General features: G+C 38.7%; 1 protein-coding gene across 1 annotated transcript; it reads right to left on the bottom strand.

Annotated features, from left to right (window-relative positions):
- Positions 1–3,615: 3,615 nt before the first annotated feature.
- Positions 3,616–9,049, bottom strand: adra2c (adrenoceptor alpha 2C). Its single transcript, XM_020660823.3, has one exon. The coding sequence runs from the start codon at positions 8,690–8,692 to the stop codon at positions 7,340–7,342; it is 1,353 nt and encodes a 450-aa protein (XP_020516479.3). The 5' UTR covers positions 8,693–9,049; the 3' UTR covers positions 3,616–7,339.
- Positions 9,050–14,655: the final 5,606 nt, after the last annotated feature.

Genomic DNA, 14,655 nt, shown 5'->3' with positions numbered 1-14,655 from the left:
TAGAAAAAGCTAAAATTTTTTGCTAAAAGCAAACAGAAAACCTGTAAAACATACTTAAGATTTGCACGTACTTCACATTAAATTTAATTAACAAAGCTATACTTGACTTAATCCCAAAAAGATTCATAGCTATATAATCTAGGACTATGTTTAGATATTAATTGATTTTTCAACCATAAGATGGCACTGCTGTCATTCTATATTAGCCTCGACTAAAACCTGCTTCCATCCTTAGTTCATTCCAGTGAATGTCATGGAAACTGGTATGCCATTCTGCTTCTTGGTTTTTCAATTTTCCAATGATGTTTTTTGCTCTGTTAATTGATTACTTAAACTTTTTTCTTTTATCATTATATCATTGCTTCCTGGAATTGCTGACTGATTATTCTGGATATGGTTGCTTCTTTCTTGGTGATTACTTTTTAAACCAGCATGAACTAGTTTGGGGTTCTGCCCATTAACCTACTTGACTCAAATGTAAGCAGAACTGCCAAAACTTTTGATATAGCCCGGCTACTTGAATCTTAATGGTCTTAGCCGATGGGTGTACTATCAACAATAGATTGTTACAAAATGTAAAATCAATCTTAGTGGCTGGGGGTAAGATTCATTTTATAGTTAGAGTAGAATGAGATTATATCTAATGTAAGTTTTCAATGATTAATATGGCTTATTTACCAGACGATAACAACATGTGATAGCTTCTGACCGAAAATAATATGAAAACACCTCCACAGAGAAAACGTGCACGATACCATCGGTGTGATTGATTTAATTACACAAAAACACGACTAAGCTGCTAATGAACTCAACAGTTACAGCTTAAACATCCCTTTCGATGCACGGAGCAGCCACATTGGATCTCGGGCTACTTGTTTTTCTCCGAGTTTCCAAGTCGTAATTACGACTTCGGGGGGCGTTCCAGTTGACACTTTCGACTGGGAACTCGGAACAAGACATTACAATTCAATCAAAACACACTGGTCAAATTTAAATAAATGAGAAGGGTGAATTTATACGAAGGATAAAAATAAATCCTCCATACAGCCAACCAAAACTATAGTAAAAAAAATTATTTACTCAAGTCAGTCCCTTCACACAACTTCTGCACTCTCATGAGAGAGCGTCTGCTCACATGATAAATGGCTGTTGTCAGACTGAGAGAAGAGATAGATTGATATGGGAAGAGAGAGAAGGGTGGAGAAAGACAGGTTGATGAAGTGGAGTGTGAAACTGATGGCAGATGGTATGTGAGCATAGCATTCTCTGCTCTTGCAATCTTGCAGGGACGAGAGAAGAGCAGGGATGAGAGAAGAGTTTGGAGATCACTAGAGAAATAAAAGAACATAGTGATTGATTGCCCTTCAACTGGGCTGCCTGTGATTCATGTGAATCTCTTGACTTATTTTCTCATCAATTAAACATTATGTTATTTTGACTTTTTTTATCAACCAACCCTATTCTTGTGCTACAGAGTGGGACTCTACTCTTGGCCATGACATTCGGGGAAATCTAATATAGAGCCTTTTATCCATCACTGACAAGATGCTGTGTGTTAGATATTAAAGAAAGATAGATGGCTGTTGGTGTTTCAATTCTCTGTCATATTTATGTAGTACTTCTCTCATGCGTATAGCTTTATATCCTTATATCCTTATGTCCAAAGCTTCACATAAACTGAAAGATGAGATTGGTATTTTCCTCTCACCAAAGATGAGAGAATTAAGCATATTTTCCCAAACTCTCAAAAATTATTACTTAACGTTACACAAAGGAAATAGTCCAGACACAGCGGGAATGGACCAATGGAGCAATGAGGTGACTGGCTAAGCTGAGTTAAAAGAGAGAACACATGATAAAACCTTTACTCACATTATGTGTGTTTTGTGCATGGTTATTGTATTTGCAGCACGTTTGTTCTTTTACATGTTGCAGCACATTTGTTTTACATTTTGCAGTCCATTTCAGCCATTGAATTTGTTTTGGACAGCAAAGTTGTTAATTACTGTGTCTGGCAAGTTTTAGGGACCCCTCAAATACTTCAAGGACATAAGAGAAATTCATTGTGTGCCATTTGATGTGCTGCTGCAACTGAGGAGCTAGCATTACAGCATACAATCAGTGACTATGAAGTTTCTAGAGAGCTGCTGCCCCTTATAAAAATAATTGACCTGCAATGCTGTTGTATGAGAGTTAAATTTGCTTTCAACACGCTTCATTATTTGTATTTTTATTTCATTTGTAGAAATTAGCCATTTCAGCTGTGAAGCACTTTGAGTTAGACAGGAATTTCTTGCATGCAAAGCACTTTTACACCGAAGGTCACCACCCATTCACAACCATTCACACATTGATGGCAGAGGCGTCTATGAAAAGTGACCTTCATAAGTGACTACACTTACTTCACATTCACACGACGAAGCAGCAGGAGAAACTTGGGGTTAAGTGTCTTGCCCAAGGACAGATCAGACATGTGCTGCAGGAGCCGACCCTCTGGTTGAGAGACAACTGACTATAAACTGAGCCACAGCCGCTCCAACGTGGCACTCTAGGAACAACGTAATTTTAGTAGATTAATCATAAAACCAGTTTTCTTTTTCTCTGGGTTTCAATAATTTAAAAATTATATTACCTTTTTGCTTGCAAGGAATTAAAATTTGTAAGTAAGTAAAAATATCTTTAAACAATTTTTTCTTTATTTTGGACAATGTAGACAAAAGTCACTGACCAGGCAGAGACTCACCCTCTTTGGCTCTTTATGATTCAAAAAGAATATATATTGAAAGATTTTTTTTTTCTTACGATATTTTGAAAAATATCACTGAATCTAATGTATCCTCAGGTGTAGTTAAAAAATTTCTTTTTCTTTAAATAGTATTTTAAATCTATAAAATATGCATCACAAGAATAGCTAATTTGTTAGCTCTGTGTGAGCTAAGCCAATTTTTTTATTTTATTTATTTTTTTCATTTTGACATTCTTTATTAATCCCAGAGGAAAATTCAGGTTTACACTCTGTAATTTATAGAGACATCCTTCTCACACACATGCACAAACAGAACCTGTGGACATGCAATGGTGGAGAAATGTCAGAGTGGGGCTGCTACAAGCTGCTAACCCACCAGAGCAGTTTGGTGTCTTGCTCAAGAGCACCTCTACGGTGTTCAGGACCTCTCCAGCTGCCACACCAACTTCCAGCTTTGGTCCACACCGGGACTTGAACCTGCGACCCTCCGATTCCCAACCCAAGTCCCTACAGACTGAGCAACTGATTCTTTACATCCCTTTCATGTAGCATTTGTGTATATTAGTCTGCCTTCTTTTGTAATCACTTTTCATTTGCATTTCTCAAGTTTTTTATAAACACTGAGGCAGATAAAAAAAAAAAACACAAAAGGAAATGGAAAAAAAGGTGACTGTAACAGTAGAGGATATCAAGACAATGTTCGAGTTTGGTGAGGCACAGTGGAGAGCTAAGAAAAACTATGATTCAGCTCACAATGTACAGAATGTGTGACCATACACTGAAGAAAGTTGTTAGAGGAGGAAATGTGAGCTTAAAGGAGAAAAAAAAGTCAATGTGAAATTTCAAATTTTTCCATGGAATTTATTAGACTTATGTCCTATTATCTATACCTCAGATACTTCCAAATAGGAAATGTCCTTAATTATTCAAGGAAACAGTATACAATGCTTTCAAAACCACTGCATTAAAAATGTAGCATCATATCTCATGGATTGTGGGGCTGCTGTAGCTCAATGGTAGCGTCGGGCGTCTCTCATCTGGAAGGTCGGAGGTTCAATCCCCAGCTCTGCAGCCACATGTCTGATGTGAACTGGGTAAGACACTTCACCCCAATTTGCTCCTGCTACATTGTCAGTGGTGTAATGGGATTAGTAAATACTGAAATACAGTTTACATAGCAGCCTTTGCCATTAGAATGGGTAGGTGTGACCTGTGGTGTGATGTGTCAGAAGACAAGAAAAGTGCTATACAAGCTCAAGTCCATTTACCATTGTGCTTGTAGCACTCTTATTTCTATTAACCACAACATACCTAAGTACTTTATAATCTGGCCCATCTTGATTTTCCATATCCCGCCCACTGAGCACTGAGCAGATCTGCTGAAATCAGTTATGACATGTGTGAGGGAGGCAGAGGAGAAAAGGATATGGGATGTCAGGCTGAGTTGAAGTCTTCATCTCTGCATGATTCAGGACTTAAAAGATTTATACATGAAGCTGTTAGGAAGCAAATTCAATGTCATCATTTGTTGTCTTGCCTGATCTTAACTTTAAAGGAAGAATGTGCAACTTTTTTGATCCAGTAGATGTCGCCCTGGGAGAAACCAATGCAAACAACAAACTGCTGTTTGGTGGACCCTCCGCTATTCTGAAGCCCCAGCCCCAGAGTTATCAATTAGAACGTACCATAATTACGCACCCTAATTAAGCACCATTAAGCGCAAGTGGCAGACAAAATTGGCCTTTGCATTGTTGTGTTAGCAGGCTAACGTTAGTACACTTTGGTTAACTCATAGCTTCATATTGCACATAAATTGACACGGAATGACCGAGATCTAAAGACACTTACGTGTGCAAATAAGCAGTGAGTAGACTATGTTGTTCTTCTTTTCTCTAGTCCTTGACTAAAACAGCTTCATACGCAAGGCTGCCCGTCCATGTAAACATGATGTCAACACGGCTCAGACTACTGTACAGTTGGCAAGACTCGAGCTTCTTAGTCATTGTAGACAGCCATGACTCAGAGACTTTTACATAGGATATACTGAATTTCTGCTGTATACATTTGTAAAATGTTGCACATCCTGCCTTTAAAAACTCAAGTAAATTTAGGGGAGTAGTTGAAATTGGCTTGCGGAAGTTGCATTTGGGTTGCAGAAAATACGATCCTTTCAGGTAAATACATTTGAAAATATGTGTACGGCAATATGTAGAATTGTTACACTATAATATGTAAAATAATAAAAAATGGACTGAACCTATATTATATATATTGATTTTGTTGAGTAATTACTTTACACCCTATAATTCCAACAGTTATCAAAATCCTTAATTTTATAGTTGTAACGAGACGTGCCTTATCGCTGCAGCTGCCATCATGTCAGAGCCGCCATGACAGCAACGGCATGTTTTTTGTTGCTGTGGAAACACCAGATGATACATCAAAGACTGCTACATGAGGGAGCAGGAATGGCTACCATATTGTTGCTGTATGTGCTGCTGTGAAAAAAAACATTTGACATGGATTTATTAAATATATTAACTTTATTAACTCGTCAGTAAACATCTTCCTCGGGTCTGTTTCAGCCGTTTGTCTTAACTAGTCAACTGGGAGTACGTTTTGATCAGGGGTGGTGGTGGAACAGCAGAATGAGTCTCTCCCGTGATTCCCCACAAACGTCAAAGTCATATGTTGTACTTTTTTTGATTGGGAGCCTCCCAGCGGCATAACTCATAAATTGTGTGTTTAATAAAATGTATGTTGGGTAAGTGGCAAGTCCTGCACAGTTCCATAAAGAGTCTACTGCAACCTCAACATTTTGTTGTTGACCAATCAGTCATCCTAATTTGCATATAGCAACATTAGCCACATTTTTTAGACTCCATCATGACAAAAGCCATTTAACGTGGATTTGTCCAACAAATTGCAAAGTGGAGTCTGTGAGGCTGGTCTTTTCAGCTGTCACTTTCCCCAAGAAACTTTTTCACATGCTATTTTATGCACTCACTCTCCCATGACATGCTTTGGAGAATTATAATTAGCTTCTACTTATCGGTGTAATTTAATGGCTTAGCTACCAACAATTTGACTTGACAGGCATCACCACAACAACCACTATAGGGCAGTTGTTGTTTCATATTGTGACTTTTTAAGTCAAACATCAAAGTTTTGATAAACATGCTGGTGACTTCTTTGTGTGAATAACCCTGATTTCAGTGTCCCGCTCACCAGTCTACCCAGGGAATAATACCGTATCGTAGGTAGGATGGATTCCAGATAAATAACTTTCACTGATCAAGCCTGAACAACAGCAGCTTACTAGAAATAATCAAATTTTTAAAAAATGCCAGCAGTTTATCAAGTAAGACCATTTACATTTGTTTGTTCTAATTCACAGTTATTAGAGAGACAGCTTAAATAATACAAAAACAACAGCTGCAGAACAGAAACATTAGGAGATGGAAAATGGATTCTGAATACTGTACATGCTTCAGGCATTTTCAAATGACAAAAAAAGGCTTTATTTGATCTTTTAGTATGTGCTCAAAGCAGAGAAGTAAACATTAGTTATTTTAAAAAAAGTACAGAAGCTAATGAACAGTAACAGAAAAAAACCTTATGGGAATTGTTCTTTAAACACAAAGTACATATTTAATATATTAATACATGTCTGGTTATGATTTTTGGAGTTGTGACACATAACCACAAAGAATCAGGCTATTTAAACAAAGCACGCTTATACACATACACACACGCGCACGTGCACACGCACACGCACACACACGTGCACGCACGCACACACACACGCGCACACACACACACACACACATACAGAACTAACACATTTCAGTAAACAGTGAAGCCTCAGAGGCTAATAATCTGCCTTGTCTGGATTTCCTTATTCCATTTATATCCTCAAAGACAGGTGCAAACATTTGTCTGTAAGGGGACATGCCCAGTTAACATTGATGTACTAATGTACTAAGTGTAACAGTTTCTGGATTGATTCCAAGCCACATGTGCAAGTATACAAAAAACAAAACATACTGTATGTCCTCATACAATGTCTTCCCCTTCAGTTTCCACTTTTGACTCTTTTGAGCCCAACATGGAGAACTTAAGAAAACAATATCACCATAACAACAGGTTTGCTACTGAAACAGTAAGGAAGGAGGCCGATTGTCCCAATGCCCTATTGTTGAGTGTCAGAGAATATATCACTGACGCTTCGAGTAACAGTTGTGTAGAGATTGTCAAGGCCTTGGCATTAAACTGAGTGGATAAGGTAACATTATGAATCAAGTGATTCTCTAAACCATTTACCTCCTGTGCAGTTCATGCAGATGAGCCACTGTGGTGTGCATACATCAAAGTGACTGTTAAGAGTTAGTTTCTTGTATTTAAATAAATGGAAAAGAAGTCTAAAAAATAAGGAATAACCTGAGGCTCCATCAGTCTAAAATCAGCCTGATGGTGTTAAATAAAAGAATATGATGTGTATATTGTCAGCTTACTTTTGCATTGTAATCCTTCTTTGCACAGTAGTTAAATCCTTTCATCCAACATTTATTACAACTGCATCCATGCCCACATTTAGAAAGAGCGTTTCCATGTCTTACAGAGGATCTTTTGGAAAGCTCTGCGGAAGTCTCGGTTGAAGATGGTGTAGATGACCGGGTTAAGTGAGCTGTTACAGTAGCCAATCCAGAAAAAAAACTTGAACAATGTCTCAGGAATTTTGCACAGCTCCCTGCAGACTCCATACAAGCTATAAGAGAAGAAGAATGGGAACCAGCAGACAACGAAAACGCCCATTACAACAGCAAGGACAAAGGTGAAACGCTTCTCCCGGGCAGCTGAAACTTTCTTCCCATTGATGGTGCTTCTTCGTTTTCCTCTAGACGAGAAGAGCTCCAAAGACTTGGAACTGGCTCGTGACTTCCTGCTTGAGTATTTAGAGGCTGAGCTGCTTTTCCGGCTGAACTTCCTCTCTTTTTTGTTTTCATGATGATGTTTGGAGAAACTGAAACCCTTTTTAGGTTTCTCATCTGATGAGCTGCTGTCCTCAAAATCATCATTGTGGTCGGTTGGCAGATGCTTCGCCTCATTTGGAAGAGGGGATTGAGTTTCTGGCTCTTGGCAGTACCCATTCTCATGTTCCTGTTCTCCCATGCTGCCGGTCCTGTTAGACTTTAATGATCCTCCTCTTCCTGGTTCAGCTTGCTCCATCCCGTTCTCCAGTGGAAAGTCCACATCCCTCTTCTTCTCTGACATTGTTCTGGTCCTGGTCTTTGCAACTTGGTAAATCCGAACATAAACAAGGATCATGATGACACAGGGGGCAAAGAATGAGCCAATACTGGAGTAGAGGATGTACCAGGTCTCATCATTCAGGAAACACTGGGGACTGGACTCATTATTGCTCCTGTCCATTGATATCAGTGGTGGAAAGGAGATAACAGCTGAAATCAACCATACCACCACAATCATGAATTTAACTCTTTTGGGGGTTCTCTTTAAGTTGTACTCCACAGCCTGTGTCACTGACCAATACCTGTCCAAACTAATAGCACACAAGTGAACTATGGAGGAAGTGCAAAATAAAACGTCAAGAGCCAGGTAGATGTCACACCAAATTTTACCAAAAAACCAGTAGCCCATGAGTTCATTTGCAAGAGAAAATGGCATGACCAGGGTGGCCACCAGTATGTCCGCACTGGCCAGGGAAACAAGAAAAAGGTTCTGAGGTGGTTTCAAAGCTCTGCTCGTTAAAACAGCGATAACAACTAGGACATTTCCAACTATTGTAAATAAAATTAGAAAGCTTACAAGTCCGGCCAGACTCCAGATAGAAAGCTGGGTGTATCGACTCTGAGATGTAGAATTATAGGAGATATTCACTGCTTCAATTCCGTCCTCCAGATTAGAGCTATTAAATACATCCATTGTGGTCGTTTTTTCTGTTTTTAGATCGTTGTATTGTTAAAAATCATAAATAAATCTATTAAAGTAATCCATAGAAATATCCCACAAGTACGTCAGTGCATATTCAACTAGAAATCTACAGCTTATGGCATTCTTCTTCATATCTCCTCACCTGCGATCTTCCAGATCATGCGTGCAAGACTCTCGTGGGTAAATAGAGAAAATGACAGAAGAAGAATGGATAGATATAACGCAATATAGAAAGCATGATATGTCCTCATTAAAAAACATCTCGAATGTTCAAAATCTTCATATTCAGAGAGCGCCTATCCTTCTCAGCGCGTCCTCTAATATCTCGAGTGCGCCCGCATCATTCCACCTCCGCCTCCCCACTGTGTCCTGAAAGAGGTCTGAGCAACCACTTGTCTGTTATCTCTCTCTCTCTTTTTTTATAGGAGACAAATCAAACACGGACTCGCTCCGGCGCAGGGGAGCATGAGGAGATTATAGGAAGAAGGAAACGAAATAACAAAAAAAAAGGTTGAGTGTAGGCTATATTTGAATAATATATCATTTATCATTTATTAGGAAATAGCAGTGTCGGAGTAGCTTCCGTTCAATGTGTCTCTGCGCGCAAAGTCTCAAATCGGATGGCCATGATCAGAGACGATCGCTCTCTTTATTTTACTTCTGAAAGTATATTCAGTATAATCATAGGAGTGCCATTATGAAATCAATTTAAATAGAAGAAGTCGAGCAGGGGAGGTCACATCTGTGTAAAGACAGGCTGACAGCAGCAGTCCCGCACCAAGGACATCACGCACTAATCCGACCCTCTGAGCGCACACTGGAGGTCAGTATTGTAACAGCCAGCTCCGTATGGACATACAGGCCATCACACACTCGTACCGATGTACATTAGATACGCAATATTACTTATTTGCAAGCCATCAGGTGAATACACTCTCCACAATACTTATTTTGCACATTCAACCTGGGGGAAACATTATTAAAAAGCCTGCGTGAACTTGCAGTAGCCCTTTAAACTCGTTATTGTGGTTTATGTTATTATGTTGTGTTAACACAAGATTAAAGGAGTTCACTGTGCATCGTGTTCTGAAGGAGCTGAAAAGTGAAATATGATTAATTAGAATTAATTCTTACATGTATGTAAAGTTATCCCCTTGCTTGCCTTGAAATAATAGTGCAAATCTGCATGCCTTTGACTTCCAAGGGCTCTTTTTAAGTATTGTACAGTGTTATTTTAAATGACATGTTAAAGGTGCTATTTGATGTTGTCTGAATGACATCCTGGAATATTTGATTGATTTTCAGTTAATGTGTCTGAATAAGCTCTTGTGGGATGGGTAATGTAAATAACCAGACCCAAAAATTAAATATTTAGCCTATTCATTTATTTGTATGCTGCCTGGAGAAAGTCTGTGGCCTATAGTCTGGTATTAAGTTGTTTGACCAGTGTGTTCATTGACCAGTCTGTAAGCTAAGTACATGTATCATGTATCACAGACAATACTGAATTAAAAAGCAGGCGAAGCACCAAGAAATGTTCAATTCCCGTTACTTCTCATCAAGGCAAGGAGTTGGGTAGAGCAGATGTTTTGATCCACCAACTTGCACCCAGATCCTTTCTCATATTGCCTGTTTAAATTGAACTGGGCTGATACTGTAGGTCAACATGAATGCAGTCTAAGCTGATACTGAACAGGAAGACAAGTTTTATCATCATGCTCAATAGGTTGTTTCCTGAGGCCACAGCTCTGTTCATATAATTGGGGCAAATGTATGCACACAAAAAAACCTTTTACAATGGATGAGCAGGCCCTGCATGGTGGTTAAAGCCAGTAAAAACATGTTTGTTTCTTTCCTTCTTAATTTCACACTCAACCGTATGCTGTACAGGGGTGAAACACTAGCAGTGCACAGCACTATTTGCGAATAAAACAGACTTAAAGAATCTTCTAATAGTTCCTTTTGAGTCTTCGACCACTCTTAAAGCAGCTACATCAACATTCACTACATTTAAAAATAAGCTCTCAACAGAAGCTGCCATGCAGGGCCTGCTCATCAGGATTTAATCTCATTTGCAATCACATTTCCAGCTGTAAAAGAAGGTTTTCTTTTTGTGCATACATTTGATTTTCAAACTTTTTCTAATTTATCTGTTTGCTGATTGGTGAACCAATCCCCTGGTGCAAATGCTTCACTATTAACTCAATACAATAACAGATAAGACGTTTATCCCTTGTACTTATATCAAATTAGAAATAGTTTGAAATATAAGTAATTAATATTTTGTTATAATTGTTATGTACATTAAAAACAAACAAAAAACAAGAATCTGAAAATAGACTAAATTTCAGGCTGACAGTTTAGCTTTCGATCATTATTTATTTTTGTAACCATACCCTATTTTTTTGCCACCAATATGTATCTTGATATTAATATGTGACCTCACAAAATGTGAGGCCAATGCGGAAGTGCGAAATCCTGCAGTTCGTTGAGTATTCGCTTGAGGCTGGCTCCAGGAATACCGGTAGTCACCTACACAGGCAGAACAGCTTGTTTGTTAAAAACGGCCCTGTATTGATTTTATGAACGATACGAGTTTTCCATAATGCATGTAGCTGACATGATTGAAAGGTGGGCACGATCTAATAGTTCGGCAAGAGGCTTAAAAACCTCCTCAGCTCCAGCTCTCAGTCTGTTGTTAAATTGACTGAAAGTTAGGCTGAGACAGCATTTCCAGCATGGCTGCTGCTGCTGATTAGCCTCTGGAGCCCCCTGCTGTTACAGATGACTGACGTCATGCAGGCTTTGTTCTTTAATATTTACAGTCTATGGTCTTGACTGAGTCTGAGAAATAAAAAAGGAAAAGAACAACACTGATATAGTATTTTAAGAGAACAAGAACAAGTAGAACACTTTGATACAAAGAGATAAAGGTAATCACAGTCTCCTATACACCTTAGAGCCTGTTTCTGGCGAGTAATTCAGAATACAGAGCCAGTGTGTTCCCGCAGTGCAGAGCACAATGTTAGAAACAAGAAAGAACAAGGTTATAGCCAGATCACTGATTGGTGCCCCAATTATATGAACAGAGCTGTGGCCTCAGGAAACAACCTATTGAGCATGATGATAAAACTTGTCTTCCTGTTCAATATCAGCTTAGACTGCATTCATGCTGACCTACAGTATCAGCCCAGTTCAATTTAAACAGGCAATATGAGAAAGGATCTGGGTGCAAGTTGGTGGCTCAAAACATCTGCTCTACCCACCTCATTGCCTTGATGAGAAGCAATGGGAACTTGGTAATTTATTGGGGCTTCGACTGCTGTTTAATTCAGTATTGCTAAACAGTCTGTGATACATGACGGGTACTTAGCTTACAGACTGGTCAATGAACACACTGGTCTGGCAACATAACCAGACAATAGGACTATGCCAAATTGGCAATAGGTTTTCTCCAAGGAGCATACGAATAAGTGAATGATTACTTTATTTCCGGAAAGGGAAAAGTGCAATGAAGGCTCACATATCAAAGGAACAGTAAAATAAGGCAGTCCTGATACAGAAACCTTGAACAAAGACAAATGGCACACGTGGAAAAAAATAAAAGCTTGGTAGACGAGGCAAAGTGAGGCATAGTTTTAATATAGCCAGTAAAGTAAGTTAGCCCACTACTATAAAACAACATGAAGTGTTTTGTATCACCAGCCACCAGTCAAATATGGTTAGAACAATTCACATGATTACAGATACTTTTTCTTTTTCTTATTAAAAACTCTGAAAATATGTTAATCTCTCCTATGGAATGTATCAGTGAAAGAGGTCTGATGATTGTGTCTCAAGTGATCTTTCAAACACGTTTTAAAGTGCACACACACAAACACTTACAGTTGAACAGAGGTTGCAGATTGCTGATGCTGATGCTGGAGATTCAACTACAGTTGCACATTGTGTAATGGAGTTGTAAAACACACACAGCCATATTTTATCACATGCACAAACACTCCACTCACACACATATTCAGTTAGAACATTTCATTTTATTTGTATTAATACAAAAATGCATAGTATTCATAGTGTCTCTTGAGGACGAGTTGAGATTTAAAATTTAACTGGTCATTTGTCAACTGTCTCTGTATTTCTTTTACTCTGAGCCAGTGCTTAACAAGCATTATACATAATTACAGTGCAAGACTTAATGTGCTCTAACTGATAGGATAGTGGCCATGTCCTTAACATTTAGACCTGGTCTTTGGACTTTGGCCTAAACATTTTTCTACTGGCAACAGAGACACAAACAGCAAGAACCTGAGAAAGATAAAACCCGTACTCTATGTTGTTTAATTCAATCATGCATTGCATTGTACTTTGAATTTCTTTTGTATTGATTTATTATTTACCTGTTTACCTTAACAATAAAACATTCCCATTGACTGTCATGTTTATTCTGTGTTTACCTGAGAAGCTTTCTAGAATTGAAAAATTGGAGGCTTTGTTGTTGTACATGGCATTCAGTAATTCTGTGGCTCTCGTTTCTGGCTCCCATGGAGTAGCTCTAAGAGTGACATGGAACACTGAAGCCTCAGTTGCAATATTGTTCCGACACATCCTTCACAGTGTGAAACCAGATGGATAGTTTGTAATTAGGAGATGACTGTGTTGCCAGTTTTTTTTCCTGCTCCTCAAGAGGAGTAGATGTTATCCAACCTTGCAGGGGAAGCATGCATTGAGGTACACAAAAAGACATGTGCTACTCCTCTCTGGAAAATTGGTATACAAAAAAAACTCACACCGTGTGATCGTGTGTGCGTTTAGGTGTTAGCATGTGTTTGTGTCTAGGGTGTTTTTGTGTGTGCCTTTGTGTCTATGCCGGCAGGAACTGTGTCTTAGTGCTCTCTTCTACAAAGAGGACCGTCCTTTTTTATTAGATTATAATTTTTGTTCGTAAATATTTAGTTGGCCAGCACTTCATCGACAATTGTAATAAACACAGCAAAATAAAATAACATATGTGGCACTGTGAGTGAAAGCTAAACTCAGAAGCAAACAACTGTTCCACTGACCTGTTGTATTATTTGATCACAGTGTATTCTGAGTGAATGTGCTTCTTCAGTAGAGGGCACTCTAAACTGTACACTACACTGAGCATCACACCTGTAGAGCAGAGGTAGTATTCAGTACGTGATGAGTGAGTTTCAGTGTGCACGCTACAGAGAGAGCTCCTGATCTGAAACTGTATTTTCATATTTCCTACAGGTAAGCAGACTATAATTAGTATGTACAAGAGTAGTATGTTTTAGCAGAGCTTTAGTTTGTCATTGTGACATTAAGTAACATGGAATTTGACCGTGGTTAAGAGTGTGCGTGTTGCCGCGTATGTCTGTCTAAGATGGCTTCCGCCGATAGAAACAACTCCGGATGCTAAATACAAAGCTAGTAACTTTACGAGCGTGAAATAACGGTTTAGACCCATATGGTTAGACATTGAGAGTGAGGACAAACTGTGTGAAGCATGATAAACCGAGCCATTGTTTTGGGAATGTGGATTAGCCGTGGATTAGCCACAGGCTAAGATAATATGTGTCAAACTAAATTCTTTTTTTAGGGATGTAAATTGAATAACTCCTTTGTCATCTAAAAACTGTCCAAATGTAATCAATCCTCTTCTATACCAAATTTTAAAGATGCCTTCCTCTTTATTTGGGGTGAAGTCCGGATCCCCCCTTATTGCTCTCAATACCAAGAGTTCATCATTAATCTCTAGTTCCTTCCTGACTTTACCCCAAGTTGTTAATGTATTTTTAATGCATTCGTTATCTATTGTTTTGGTTTAGTTTTTTCCCCAAGAAATGGCAAAGATATCCCCAAACCTTTAAGCACAGACAATTCTATGGACCTCTATTTTGCCTGCATACCATTATTTAACCATGATCGTACAATCTGTACTTGAGCTGCAT

This window comes from Labrus bergylta, chromosome 1 (genome assembly GCF_963930695.1).
Source record: "Labrus bergylta chromosome 1, fLabBer1.1, whole genome shotgun sequence".
NCBI classification, from domain to species: Eukaryota; Metazoa; Chordata; class Actinopteri; order Labriformes; family Labridae; genus Labrus; species Labrus bergylta.
This window is presented reverse-complemented; position numbering and strand designations above follow the sequence as displayed.